The sequence below is a fragment of the Lynx rufus genome, unplaced genomic scaffold (assembly GCF_022079265.1).
Source record: "Lynx rufus isolate CCGP_SWC_20201006 ecotype Redwood Valley unplaced genomic scaffold, mLynRuf1.p SCAF_11, whole genome shotgun sequence".
NCBI classification, from domain to species: Eukaryota; Metazoa; Chordata; class Mammalia; order Carnivora; family Felidae; genus Lynx; species Lynx rufus.
Genome location: NW_025814825.1, coordinates 15,640,390 through 15,654,732, shown reverse-complemented (window position 1 = coordinate 15,654,732; position 14,343 = coordinate 15,640,390). Strand labels below are relative to the sequence as shown.

The 14,343-nt window shown below is 51.1% G+C and overlaps 2 protein-coding genes across 13 annotated transcripts in view; both read left to right on the top strand.

Moving 5' to 3' along the window:
* Nucleotides 1-5,505, top strand: part of CAMK2G (calcium/calmodulin dependent protein kinase II gamma) — a 78,135-nt gene extending 72,630 nt beyond the window's left edge. For 9 of the 12 annotated variants that reach the window (XM_047072987.1, XM_047072984.1, XM_047072986.1 and 6 more), the window contains 4 exons: nt 720-795; nt 1,169-1,263; nt 2,794-3,038; nt 3,487-5,505. In XM_047072987.1, coding sequence (XP_046928943.1) covers nt 720-795; nt 1,169-1,263; nt 2,794-3,026 — 404 coding nt within the window. In that variant the 3' untranslated portion in view covers nt 3,027-3,038; nt 3,487-5,505. Of the gene's footprint in view, nt 1-719; nt 796-1,168; nt 1,272-2,793; nt 3,039-3,486 lie in introns of those variants that run through there. The other 3 variants (XM_047072989.1, XM_047072985.1, XM_047072990.1) reach the window with 3 other exon arrangements.
* Nucleotides 5,506-5,602: 97 nt separating this feature from the next.
* NDST2 (N-deacetylase and N-sulfotransferase 2) lies at nt 5,603-14,277 on the top strand. The gene is made up of 16 exons (XM_047072977.1): nt 5,603-6,239; nt 6,905-7,150; nt 8,399-8,441; nt 8,526-9,866; nt 10,058-10,145; nt 10,461-10,615; nt 10,801-10,986; nt 11,261-11,389; nt 11,521-11,703; nt 11,796-11,892; nt 12,256-12,379; nt 12,518-12,692; nt 12,883-13,053; nt 13,161-13,270; nt 13,441-13,543; nt 13,641-14,277. The coding sequence occupies exons 4-16, from the start codon at nt 8,862-8,864 to the stop codon at nt 13,764-13,766; spliced, it is 2,652 nt and encodes an 883-aa protein (XP_046928933.1). The 5' UTR covers nt 5,603-6,239; nt 6,905-7,150; nt 8,399-8,441; nt 8,526-8,861; the 3' UTR covers nt 13,767-14,277.
* The last annotated feature ends 66 nt before the right edge of the window (nt 14,278-14,343 follow it).

The window sequence follows — 14,343 nt, the reverse complement described above, 5'->3', positions numbered from 1 at the left end:
CGTCCAGGGTAAATGGAGACATCTCTCTGGTGAGAGGCTCTGTTTAAAAAGAATGTTTATAGTTCCAAGATCCTTTATCCCAGAAAAGCCCTGTGGAGGAGATGAGCAGGGTAAAGAGAATTAAGCATCTGTCCCAGGGCTCTGTTCATCCTTGTGGAGCCCTCATCCTTGGCTAGGTTCTGCTCTCAGGCTGGCTGTTGCCCAGGACTAGGTTCTGGACCACTGAATGAGGGCTGGGGTGGTGTAGTGGTGGTGGTAATTGAGACCTGACTGAGCCCCTTCAGGTGAGAGAAGTAAGTGGGTGGTGGAAACAGCCATATCAGGAGATGCTTCTTAGAGAGGCTGAATGTGCTGGGGATGGGGTAGAGAGTCTGGTCAGAGTATTCATGATGGCTAGGCTCCTCAACTGTAAAAGACAAGAGTGTTTTTTGCATCCTGGTTGTTGATGGAGAGGGAGACAAAGGCCAGGGAGCCATAACCAGTGGGTGGGCTTCAGGAGGAGGGGGCCATTAGCTCTACAGACAACAGAGAAGGAATGAAGAGAAAAGTGGGCTCACTCTTCTGCAGAGGGCCTTAATGTTAAAGACAGAGAAGAGGGATGTCTTTGTCACAGAGATCACAGGGGATTCTCTGAAGGATTGGGGAGGGTTCTCTGTCACTTGGGAGCTCCTCAGTCCCGTGCAGGTAAATTGCTGGATTTCCCCCCCCCCCCCCCACAGTGCGGAAACAGGAGATCATTAAGATCACAGAACAACTGATTGAGGCCATCAACAATGGGGACTTTGAAGCCTACACGTGAGTAGAGACCCATTTCCTTGAGACCCAAGTCAACTCTAGAAGCCTTCCCTCTTCCCCAAAATCAGCTTGGACCCTGGGAAAAGGGAAGGCTGGGCCTTGGGCACAATGCTTGAATTATATACCAGGCCCTTGGGCTGGAATCCCTCCCAGATAGATACTCTATGATAATACCCCACCCCCACCTACCCCCATTCCCCACCCCTGCCATGGTGTCTTGGTGGTGGGCTGAGAGGGTAAGACCCTAAGATCTTAGCCATCTTGTCAGACCTAGCCCGCAGCTAACATGCTGCAGGACAGACATCACTGACAAGGAAGAAAGACAAGTAATCCTATAGGAGACTGACAGGCTATTTTTTTTTTTTTTCTGCAGGAAGATTTGCGATCCAGGCCTCACTTCCTTTGAACCTGAGGCCCTTGGTAACCTCGTGGAGGGGATGGATTTCCATAAGTTTTACTTTGAGAATCGTGAGTGGGTTCGTGCTGCTGATATACTCCTGCCTGACCCTTTACCCCCTTTGCCTCTGTCCCTGCTCACCATCTCCTCTTCCCAGTTGCCTGCTTTTCCCTTATTTGACCTGCTTGGCTGCACCTTGTTCTATGTGTTTGCTTCCTTGTGCCCTGAGGATGGTCTTAAACTGACACCTTTGAAGGACTTGCTTCAGAGCCCCACATGCCCCGTCATTCTGCAGCTGCTTTGTGGCACAATCAGGGTCACGATTTCTTTAAGCCTCACCTCTTTCCACAATGACTGGAAACCACTGAGATTAGGTTGAGATGATGTCAGCAAGTAGTAATGAAGCTCTGTATGTATAGATTTCACAGTAGAGGAAATTAAAACCAGGATAAGAATGTACAAGCAAGTAGCAGGGCACTGTGGGTGATTTGTGAGATCAGAAGTTGTGGCTGGGGCCTCCTGAATATGGAGGGAAGCAGTCCTGGCTGAGGGGCTGTATACTCTGGACTCTGGACAGTTCGTGGAAGTTCCAGGGAATAAGAAGATGAATCACCACCTCCTCCTGTCTTTCTCTCCACTTTCTAGCACCCTCCTCCTCCCTATTTTTTTTTTTTTCTTTTCTTTCCCATTTTATCCTGGGCCTTCCCCCATCCTGCCCTGAGGTTTGTTTGTTTGTTTGTTTTTTGTTTTTTTTTGTTTTTTTTTGTGGCTTTTTTTTTGTCACAGTTTTTTTCTACTAACTACCATCCTCTCCATGTCGGCTGCAAATGTAAACCCTTGGTTATCTAAGTAATTCTGTTAGCCAGAAGCAGTTTCAGAGATTATAGAAGCCCTAGGGAGGGTCTCAGGTAGACCCTGTCTAACATTTGAAATGAATTAAAATGTGAATCTCATTAAAAGCAACACAGTTCACAGTGTTCGCTGATAATGGCAATCCAACTTCTTTTGGCCTTCCCGCAGCAGAATCTGGGAACCCTAGGAATATCCTGAGCTTGGTGCTTTGGTGATTCTATTTTAACTTTGGACATTTTTTTTTTTCCAAATCACAAATCAATTTTGAAATCTTAAGCTCTTGATTTTGCTCTGCAGCCAGTTAGGGTCAAGCCAACCCTTATGAAATCTAAACATCGGCCTGGAAGAATGGAAAGATCATAGGCTTTAGTTAAGAGTCAGATGGTCCTGAGTTCAAATGTTGTGTGATTTGGGAAAATTACTTAACCTCCTTGAGCCTGCTTCATTATTTCATAATAAAGAAAATAATATTGACCAAGAAATAATAGTTTATGTATGTAAAACCCCTAGTGCAATGTCTGATTAAAGTAGTAGTTGTTATTATCATTGTTCTCCACCTCTTTCTTCCATTTGGATAACTGAGACTACTGTTACGGGGTTTCCTGGCCTTTGGTGTATGGGGGACTTAGGGACTCCCAGAACGGTTGCTGGAAAAGAGGGTGAGACCTGGAAGAGCAGGCTGGGAGGAAAATGTCAGTGCCCAGGCCTGATGCCCTCCTACCCACTGCACTCTGCCTTGCCCCCTGCAGTTCTATCCAAGAACAGCAAGCCCATCCACACCACCATCCTGAACCCGCACGTCCACGTGATTGGGGAGGACGCAGCTTGCATCGCCTACATCCGCCTCACCCAGTACATCGATGGGCAGGGTCGGCCTCGCACCAGCCAGTCGGAGGAGACCCGGGTCTGGCACCGCCGGGATGGCAAGTGGCTCAATGTCCACTATCACTGCTCAGGAGCCCCTGCTGCACCGCTGCAGTGAGCTCAGCCACAGGTGCACCTGGTGGGGGGGGGGGGGAGGAGGGGGACAGATGGGATCAGAGGAGGAAGAGGAGGTTGAGAAGTGGCACTAGGGGAAGAGATATGGATCATCCCAGGGGAGTGGCAAAGGCTGTCAGACAGACTTGTGTCTGGCCCTAGGACTCTAAGTTGGGTGACTTTGGACAGGTTACTTCCCTACCCTAAGCCTGTTTCTTTAGCTGTCAAAAAAGAGAGAAAGAGTGGTACCTACTTCATTGAGTTGTAAGGATTAAATAAGATACTCAGAAGTAAAGCATTTGCTTAGCAAATGTGAAGCAATGTTATATTTAAATGCTAGCTTCTTCCCCATCCTCCACCTTCTCAGGCAGACTTGGCCATGTGTCTAGTGTGTTTAAGTCCCTGGAACTCATCTGTGTGCTTATTGTCCTTTGTTCTGTTACCACGTCTGTCCTCTTTGACAGGGGCATTAGGAGATCCCAGCCGGAGGTCAAACCTTCGCAGCCAGTGGCTCTGGAGGGCCTGAGTGACAGCGGCAGTCCTGTTCGTTTGAGGTTTAAAACAATTAAATTACAAAGCGGCAGCAGCCAATGCACGCCCCTGCATGCAGCCCTCCCGCCCGCCCTTCGTGTCTGTCTCTGCTGTACCGAGGTGTTTTTTACATTTAAGAAAAAAAAAGAAAAAAAGATTGTTTAAAAAAAAATGGAATCCATACCATGATGCGTTTTAAAACCACCGATAGCCCTTGGGCTGGCAAGAAGGCAGGAGTTTGTGTGACACCCGTCCTGGCATGAGCAGCCGGCTCACCCACCAGCCCTGAAGAGGTGAGCTCGGCCTCTGGCCTCCGTGGACTCAGGGGACCAGGCAAGAACTCTGACAGAGCTTTGGGGGCTGTGATGTGATTGCAGCCCCTGAGGTGGCCTGCCTGCCCCAGGTCTAGGAATGGACTTCTTCTGAACTTGCATAGCGCCTAGAATGAGGCTGATGAGAACATCGTGGCCATCAGACCTACTTGTGAGAGAACGCAGAGCTCCCAGCCTGGTGTGGAGGCAGCTGAGAAGCAGTGGCCTCGGGACTGAGGGCCTGGACGTTGCTGTACTGTTCCATTTAGTGTAGAAAGGAAGAGAATTGGTGCTGCAGAAGTGTGTCCGCCACAAAGCTGTTGAGAAACCTCGTGTTAGTCTGACATGTACTCACTTACTCATCCATTTCTATAGGATGCACAATGCACGTGGGCCCTGATACTGAGGCCCAATACCTGCAGCTGGGAAAGGGGAGGGGTTGCTGCTTTGCTTTGTGTTTGTTTTCTTATAACTTAGCAAGGAGAGAGTCAGGCCCTGGTCAGGGCTCCCCTTGCTGCCTTTGGCAGTTCTGTTTCTGTGCCGATTTGGACCATCTTTGTCTTGACTTTTCATTGTGGTGGTCCCCGTGCTGACCCTCATCTGGGCCTGGGCCCTCTGCCAAGTGCCCCTGTGGGATGGGAGGAGTGAGGCAGCGGGATTGAGTTGATGGTTGTTTCTATGCATTCAGGCTGCCCTCAGGACTGCCTCCCTTCTTACTCTTCCCTTGCTGCACGCCCATCTCTTTACCTGTCTTTGAGATTGACCTGACTGCTCTGGCAAGAAGAGATGTTCTCTTTAAAGAGGCCTCTCTACTGACCAACTGAAGTATATGACTTACTGCTGGACAATCTGCATGGGCATCACCCCCCCCTCACCTGCATGTACCCAAAAGAGGTGTCCAGAGCCAAGGCTCCTACATTCATTGTCCCTCTCTGTGCTCAAGGAGTTCCATTCCAGGAAGGAAAGATCTATACCCTAAGCAGATAGCAGAGAAGATAATGGAGGAGCAACTGGTCATGGCCTTGGTTTCCCCCAGAACAACTATGCAGACTTATCTGCACAAATATCTGCACTATTGGGGGAAAGGTGGGTAAATCCCAGCTTCCTGAACTATCTTCAGGAGGCACAGGAGCTGGGAGAAGAGGCAGAGCTATAGGTTTACCTTGGAGCCAGCTGAGAAGAGAGCAGACTCACAGGTGCTGGTGCTTGGGTTTAGCCAGGCTCCTCTGAGCACCTCATGCATGCCTCAGCCCCTGGGCCCCAGCCCTTTCTTGCCCTGCAGCCTGCAGTACCAGCACGCAGACGCCTTCACCACAGGGTTTGGTTTTGCTGGCTTGAAGACAAATGGTCTTAGAGTTCATTAAGACCCATAGCTTCATATGGCTGCTCCAGCCCCACTTCTTAGCATTCTTACTCCTCTTCTGGGGCTAATGTCAGCATCTATAGACAATAGACTATAAAAAAAAAAAATCACCTTTTAAACAGGAAATGGAAGGCATTTGATGCAGAATTTTTGCATGATGACATAGAAATAATTTAAAAATAGTTAGTGTTTGTTCTGAATGTTGGTAGACCCTTCATAGCTTTGTTACAATGAAACCTTGAACTGAAGATATTTAATAAAATAACCTTTAAACAGTCCATTGTGTTACTGCTGTTGGAAGCTTATGGCCAAAGGCTGATTTGAGCAGCCTGGGTTACAAGCCTTCAGATGAGATGTAGCTTCTCCCACTCCCTTTGGGCCCACTTTAAAATAAAACTTCCTCATAAACTCATCAACCTCCAACTGGCCCACTGGGCTGCTGAGGCGAGTTTGGGGTGGAGAGAAAAGATGTGGACCCTTAGCTGGCGGGCTAGGGGTCTCGCCCCGCCCCCGGGCCCCGCCCGCGTCACGGGCTGCCCCGCCCCCTTCGCCCCTCAGTGGCCCGACTCGGCTCCCCCTTCGCAGGGCTGAGTGGACGAGCCCGAACCCTGGGCCCGCCCCTGCCCCGGGAGCCGCGGCGCCCGACGCTCGCCAGACTGTGCCACCGGGCGGGGAGGAGGGGGTGCGCCTCTGCGGGCGGGGCGCGCAGCCCGCCGTCTCGGAGGCCGAGGCTCGACCGAGCGCTACGGAGGACTGTTCGGCCGCCCAGCACCTCGGCAGTGCAGCTGCCAGGCCCGGACTCTGCGGGGACCTGAGGGGCGTCACGAGCGGCAGCGAGCCGCCTCCCCCCACCCCGGGTGGGAGCGGTGGTTGGGCCCAGCTGCGGCAGAGCGTTCTCTCGGAGATGGCGGAGCCGCCGCGACGCGGCCCAAGGCCCCGAGAGCTGGGAAGCCGGGCAGCCCCGGGACGCGGCGGAGCCCGGGGACAGCGGGGACGCCGCCTAGTCCGCCGGGTGAGCCGCCCTTGAGGGTAACCACCCCCCACTCAGAGGGTGGCCCCCACCCACGGTCTCCCGCAGTCCCTCCCCTCACAGACTTCCCCTCAGTGTTGCCACCATAACCACCCGCGGGGTTGTCCCGGGCGGCCCTCAGCGCGGCCCAGCGCTCCCCTCTCCTGCGTCCCCTCCACTAGCCTCCCTCGTAGTTGCTTCATTTCCCTCAGTAGGGGGCTCCTCCTCCCCTCGGGGCTCTCCCAGCCCAATGCCTGCCTCGATGTCACCCCAAGCTCTCCTCGGCGTGTCCCTTGCCCGGTCCGCATCTGGCGCTCCCTTCATATCCACCTGTGACCCCATGTCCCCCTCAGCAGGGACCCTCTACCCGTGACTCCTGGTATGGCAGCCCCGCATTCCCACGTCGCTCGCTCCTCGGTACCCCCCCCCCCCCCCGCGGCATCTGCACCACTCGTCTCCCCGCCTTCCCTGGTTCCTCTCACTAGTGCTGTCGCCCAGCCCAGGCCTGGGTGACCCCTTTGGTTTCTGCCTCAGAAACCTCCCGCTGCTGCTCACACGTACAGCAACCCTTTCCCCGCATTCCTACTTCGGTATCTGTCATCCCATCCCACACTCGACCCCAATAGCTCCCTCAGCACCCCTTCCCTAAATATTGCTGCTTCTTCTAGGTGTGAAGCCAACATGCAGTGGTTAAGAACACGGGCTGTGGAGCTCTACAGGCCTGACTTTGAATCCCAGTTCCTCCACTGACTGACTGAGCTGTGTGATCCTGGGCAAGTGACTAAGCTTCTCTGGACCTCAAATTACTCACATGTAAAATGGGGATAATAATAGTGTCTGCCTCTTACCTACCTTCCAGGGCTGATGTGAGCATTAAATATATGGAAAGCTCTTGGAAGAATGTCTGACAAAGAGTAAGCTCTCACTATTTACAATTATTCTTAACAGTAATGGGGGAGACACCCTGAGTGTCCACTTCGTGTCAGTGAGGACTTCTCACTACTGTGTTTTCCCTAAAGAGTTTCCTTTAATTCTTAGGATTCACCTCTTCCCATCACTATTTCAGTCCTCTCCCCAGCTTTCTTTTCATGTCAATTTTACCCAGGCCAAAGCTGAACTGTTCTTAAATCATCTCTCTCAATTCTGAGGAACCCTGTCTCTGCCTGATCTCACCCCTGAGATGTATATGCCTGGGAGTGGGTAGCAGAGAAGGATTGCCAGTCCCTGGCCTTACTAGGAATGGCTAAGCTGGAGAGAACAACAATAAAGCTTCTAGAAGCAGTCTATATATTTAAGAAAACAGTCTCCAAAATTAGGTCTCCCTGAAACTGTTTTCTGATCACACTGTCCTTACCCCTTTCTTACTGGTTGGGTATGACTTAAGCTGTTGTAGCTCTCATCCAGCCCCACTAAGTTTGCTATCCTTTTGTAACAGGACTCAATCCCTCATGTCTCCATAGGCTAGCTCAGGACCCTTCTGAGCTGTTCAGTGATGAGGATATAGAATCACCTAGGCTAAGTTAGGAAGGTGAACTGAAGTGATAGGAAGACAGACTGGACTCAGCCCTCTGGCTTCTCTCAGGCCCCAGTGATGTGGTCTGCCCTGGGGCTACATTTTTATCACCTCTCTGACACTCGTGCAGGTGAGATGAAGGACAGGGAATGAGTAATTTTTCACAAGTAATAGAGAGTTTCTGGGTTTGGAAGTGAATCGAATGATTAGGTAGCACCATTTCTTTTACCTTTCGAATCTCCCCACCCCCCATGATAGTGTTCTCACTACAAGTTCGTTAGTGCTTCTAGCTTGTGATGTTGGGTTTGATTGATGAGGAAGATTAACAGACTCATGAGTTTCCTCTTATCTCATATTTCATTGGAGCACGGGACTTGTGGGGCTTTCTGTCCCTTCCTCACAGGACGACCAGAGCTCCTGCTGGCTGGCCAACTGCTTAGTCGTGGGCTGGGAACTTCTTCCAGAGCAGGTTCATTTTCACCCTCCTGAGCTGTTTGGTCTCCTTTTGATGGGAGATTTGTTCCCTTCCAGCCCTTGAATATACTGCTCTAGCTCTGAGTTTAGCTCAGGAAGGAGAATTTATATTCTAAGAAAGGCAACAAGCTGTGAAGTGAAGGTATGAGACTCAGATTGTGTTGTTCTTCTACAGGAGCTTTTTTTTTTTGGAGAACAAATCATCCTGTGAGCAGGAGGTAAGAGAGATGGGTGAAGAGGGGAATGGGTTAATGATACACTTTCAGGTGGAGAAGTAACCCATTGATTTTTCTGTGTTACAGATAGTGAGGGCAGGGATTATGAACTTTGTTGACCTCTAATGTGAGGAGCTCAGCAGGACCAAGAGTGGAGCCTGGCTAGATTTGCATCCTGAAGCCATGGACCAGGGGGCCATGGTGACTTGAGACCAGTGGACTGTGCCCAGTTGCCCCTCGTTGCCCCTTCTAACTCCCCTACCCTAAAGTAAGGGGAGTTGGCTCCAACTTTTCAGGGAACTAACCCTGAGGAAATCATTTTCCCTTACTTTCCTATCCTACCCTCTTAAGAGAGCCCAGCCTATAGAACTCCTACCTCCCATCCCCTGAGGTAGACCCCATCCCTGCCTCCCCTTCCCCGCCATGCTCAAGCTGTGGAAGGTGGTACGCCCAGCTCGGCAGCTGGAACTGCACCGCCTCATACTGCTGCTGATCGCTTTCAGTCTGGGCTCCATGGGCTTCCTGGCTTACTACGTATCCACCAGCCCCAAGGCCAAGGAACCCTTGCCCCTGCCCTTGGGAGACTGCAGCAGTGGTGGGGCAGCTGGCCCTGGCCCTGTACGTCCACCAGTCCCACCACGGCCCCCCAGGCCACCAGAGACAGCTCGAACTGAACCTGTGGTCCTTGTGTTTGTGGAGAGTGCATACTCACAGCTGGGGCAGGAGATTGTGGCCATCTTGGAGTCTAGTCGTTTTCGTTATAGCACTGAGCTAGCACCCGGCCGAGGGGACATGCCCACACTGACTGATCATACCCGTGGCCGCTATGTCTTGGTCATTTATGAAAACCTGCTCAAGTATGTCAACCTGGATGCCTGGAGTCGGGAACTGTTAGACCGGTACTGTGTGGAGTACGGTGTGGGCATCATTGGCTTTTTCCGAGCCCATGAACATAGCCTACTGAGTGCCCAGCTCAAGGGTTTTCCCCTTTTCCTACACTCAAACTTGGGGCTCCGGGACTACCAAGTGAATCCTTCTGCCCCCTTACTGCATCTCACACGCCCCAGCCGCCTGGAACCTGGGCCGCTGCCTGGTGATGACTGGACCATCTTCCAATCCAATCATAGCACATATGAACCAGTGCTTCTTGCCAGCCTTCGGCCAGCTGAATCCCCTGTGCCAGGACCAGTGCCTCGCCGGACCCGGCTTCCCACTGTCGTACAAGACCTGGGGCTTCATGATGGCATCCAGCGGGTGCTCTTTGGCCATGGCCTTTCCTTCTGGCTCCACAAACTTGTTTTTGTTGATGCTGTTGCATACCTCACTGGCAAGCGCCTCTGCCTAGACCTTGACCGCTACATCTTGGTAGACATTGATGACATCTTTGTGGGCAAGGAAGGTACCCGCATGAAGGTGGCTGATGTTGAGGTCAGTCTTTTTCCTGACTCAAATTTCTTTCCTTAGAAGCTGTTTCAAGCTCTGTCCTATCAGACTCCTTTGATTCTGAGCTTGTCATAGGTATACTCCCTGCCCTTTTCAGGCAGGAAGAACATTACTTCTCATTTTTCTCCTGATCAGTCTGCTCTCATGATTTCTTGTGTTCCTGCTACTCTTCCCAGGCTCTGTTGACCACCCAGAACAAACTCAGGACCTTAGTCCCCAACTTCACTTTCAACTTGGGCTTCTCGGGCAAGTTCTATCATACTGGTGAGTGTATTCCCCTGTTCCTTCAGCATATCTGTCTTAGTTTGGACTGTCCCTTCACTGTTCATCTTCCTGGGCAGGCAAGTTGGAGAAAAGGGGCAGGGTTTGGGGTCAAAATATGGTGAGGAGCTAGCGGTGGATATGAATTTAGGTTAGCATGGGTGGCTGAAGAGCAAGTCAGCAGTGGGGCAAAATAGTCTCAGGTGGGCAGAAGTCAGCAATCTTATCCCAAGAATGGAAGATGGTCAGTGTTGTTGCAGAACAGAGGAGGGCACAGGGCCTGACTGGCTGTGGTCAGTGGTCAGTGTGTGGTCATAGGGACAGAGGAGGAGGATGCAGGGGACGACATGCTGCTGAAGCACCGCAAAGAGTTCTGGTGGTTCCCCCACATGTGGAGCCACATGCAGCCACACCTGTTCCACAATCGCTCCGTGCTGGCTGACCAGATGAGGCTCAACAAACAGTTTGCTCTGGTGAGACCCTTGGATCTGTTCCCCATACTTTTTCCCAGACATAATGATTCCTTTTCAACCTTCCCCTAATGGGGTGCCCTTTCCCTACCCTTTCCATTTTTCTTTCTGTGGAGGTATCCCCACCCTCTTTACCCTCTACTCCCTGAACCTCACCAGGTCCTGGTGAGAATCTATGCCATTCCCAGGAACATGGGATTCCCACGGATCTGGGGTATGCTGTGGCCCCCCACCACTCGGGTGTATACCCCATCCACACGCAACTCTATGAGGCCTGGAAATCTGTGTGGGGCATCCAGGTGACCAGCACTGAGGAATATCCCCATCTCCGCCCTGCCCGCTACCGCCGTGGCTTCATTCACAATGGCATTATGGTGAGGGACCCCTGATACAAACCTGAATCAAACTCCTACATTTAGACAGCCACCAACCTGCACTGACCTGTGTCCTCTCAACTGCCAGTCCAAGTTCACATAATAGGGGGTAAAGGGGTGAAAAGTCATAATGCACATAGTAAGAGTTTTATTGGTGTAACTCAGTACTTTACAAACCCAGGGAATCCTAATGCCTTAGGTCTTTTGTCCCTTATTTATTTTTCATTCTGCCTTTCAAATCTCATGTTAGTTTGTTTTTTCCTTCTTCTTCTAGGTATTACCACGGCAGACGTGTGGACTCTTCACTCACACAATCTTCTATAATGAATATCCTGGAGGCTCTCGTGAACTAGACCGGAGCATCCGAGGTGGAGAGCTCTTTCTGACAGTGCTGCTTAATCCGGTAAGGTGCTGAGAGGAAGGGCTAGAAGATTGGAGAGCTGAAGTGTATGTAGGCTGGGAACTTTGCTCACCAAGCCTGATTCTGAGGTGGGGTAGGCTCTCTAATTCTGACACGCAGGCTCCCTCTTGCAGATCAGCATTTTTATGACCCATCTGTCAAATTATGGAAATGATCGGCTGGGCCTGTATACCTTTGAGAGCCTGGTGCGTTTCCTTCAATGCTGGACACGGCTGCGCCTACAGACCCTTCCTCCTGTCCCTCTTGCACGAAAGTACTTTGAACTGTTCCCTCAAGAGCGAAGCCCCCTTTGGCAGGTATGGTTGGAGCTCAGGCTGACCAGAGACGTGATGGGGGTGGAGAGAGTTGAAGAAAAGATGAAACATCTGATTCTTGGCCTCACCTTCAGAATCCCTGTGATGACAAGAGGCACAAAGATATCTGGTCCAAGGAGAAAACCTGTGATCGGCTACCCAAGTTCTTGATTGTGGGACCCCAGAAAACAGGTGAATCGTCCTTAGCCAACTTCTCTTGCCCTTCCTTAAGCCCAAAGGATTCTTTGGCCAAGGAATTCCCTTCTCATACCCACCTCTCCTTAATCCAGTCTCTTGAGACAGTGATTCTTAATCCTGAATCAGAATCATCTGTGGTTTGTTTTTTTTAAAGATCCACAAGTGATTCTGATGCAGTCAAGGCTGAGAACTACTATTTTAACTTCCCTGGGTCTAGCGCTGTCTTTTCCTTCTCTCACTCTAGTTTGTCCAAAGGGGATATTACTACTCAGAGTGGTTATTTTCTCACCTCCTTAAAATTCATATTGTTGATCTGGCTTCTTTCCCAAAATAGCCTCGACCTTCTCTCCCATTTAGGGACCACAGCTATTCACTTCTTCCTGAGCCTGCACCCAGCTGTGACTAGCAGCTTCCCTAGCCCCAGCACCTTTGAGGAGATTCAGTTCTTCAACGGCCCTAATTACCACAAGGGTATTGATTGGTGAGACTGGGACCCTTTGTAATGCTTCTCAGAGGAACATTCCCTTCCCTCCAAATCCTCATTCCAGCTTCCACCAGTGCAGGTATCTGGCCCCTTCATGCTGCAAATTCTCTGCCTCTCCTCTGTGCTACTTCCTAGGTACATGGACTTCTTCCCTGTCCCTTCCAATGCCAGCACTGACTTTCTCTTTGAAAAAAGTGCCACCTACTTTGACTCAGAGGTTGTACCACGTCGGGGGGCTGCCCTTCTGCCACGAGCCAAGATCATCACTGTGCTCACCAACCCTGCTGACAGGGCCTACTCCTGGTATCAGGTGAGTCTGAAGCTAGGGATACATTAGGGCTTAAGTGAGGGAGGTGGTGACTGCTAGAGACAGAAAGGAAGAGGGTAGGGAAACTAAATTGCTTTGGTGTGGGATTCCTATGCTGTGTATTCATCAAATCAAGAGTAGGGCAGAATAATTCTATCAAATCACCCATCCTTTCCTATTCCTTGTCCTTCAGCACCAGCGAGCACATGGAGACCCAGCTGCTCTGAATTATACTTTCTACCAGGTGATTTCAGCCTCCTCTCAGGCCCCTCTGGCACTTCGCTCCCTGCAGAACCGCTGTCTTGTCCCTGGCTACTATTCCACCCATCTGCAGCGCTGGCTGACTTACTACCCCTCTGGACAGGTACATGCCCCCCAGTAGCCTTTGTTGGGGTCCCCCTTCCCTTCTTTGTCCCTTCAGCCTAGAGGCTTCTAAGGAATACAGAGGGGACTACATCTCTGTCCCTTTAGTTGCTGATTGTGGATGGGCAAGAGCTGCGTACCAACCCAGCTGCCTCAATGGAGAGCATCCAGAAGTTCCTGGGTATCACACCCTTTCTGAACTACACACGGACCCTCAGGTGGGAGAGCATGACCCAGGGGAGGAGGAATCGGGGAAATGGGGAAACAGGTTGACCATGTCTGTTTGGAAGAGACATGTGTCCCTGTGAGCTGGGAGAGGTAATATACATTTATGGGGCTTGAATTTTCTTTTCTCCCTACCAATTAATGCCCTTTTGCTACTGAGCAGGTTTGATGAAGATAAGGGATTCTGGTGCCAGGGACTTGAAGGTGGGAAGACTCGTTGTCTGGGCAAAAGCAAAGGCCGGAGGTATCCGGATATGGACACTGAGGTGAGTAAAGCCTCAGTCAAGGTATCCCTCTCTACCTCTGAGGTCTCATCCTGCGTCTCACTCCTTACCATTTCTGCCTCCATTTTTCTCCTCTCAGTCCCGCCTTTTTCTTATGGATTTTTTCCGGAACCACAATTTGGATCTGTCGAAGCTGCTAAGCCGGCTTGGACAGCCAGTGCCCTCATGGCTTCGGGAAGAACTGCAACATTCCAGTCTGGGCTGATGTCCAGGCCTCCTGTACCAGCAAAAGCGCCCCGCTACCCTAAAGGGCAAGCCCAGAGCAGGGCCCACAAGGGGTATTAGAGTGGCCCAGCCCCTGCCCCTTCTACCTCAGTGGCCCCCAGGCCTGGGATGGCTGAGAAGGAAAGGGCAGTCCTTTCCCATAGCTCTAGGGTCTTATAAAGGGGCTTCCCTTGATACCCCACATCATGGTACTACGCACCTTCAACCCATGGTCTTTGAAGGTGGGTGAGAATGAAAGGGTCCAGGCAAGGTGTAGAGGAACTTATTAATCCAGTGATTTCCCTCTTCATTCTCAGCAGTATATCTATCTATACCTGGCTATGGGAGGGACCCCCCCCCCCCCACTGTGGGATCAATGGGATCTACCTGTGGCCCGGCCTCCCTAATGTCATTCACATTGAATGGGGATGAGGCTGGACAGTGGCTCATAGAGCTGAGTATGAGCCCTGGCTGTGGGCTAGAAATGTCCTTAATAAACATCCTTATTTTTCTGTTTTGTCTGCCTCACTGGAGTGGGAGAAACTTAGAATAAAGGAAGTATCAGTCTTTTCCCCCAC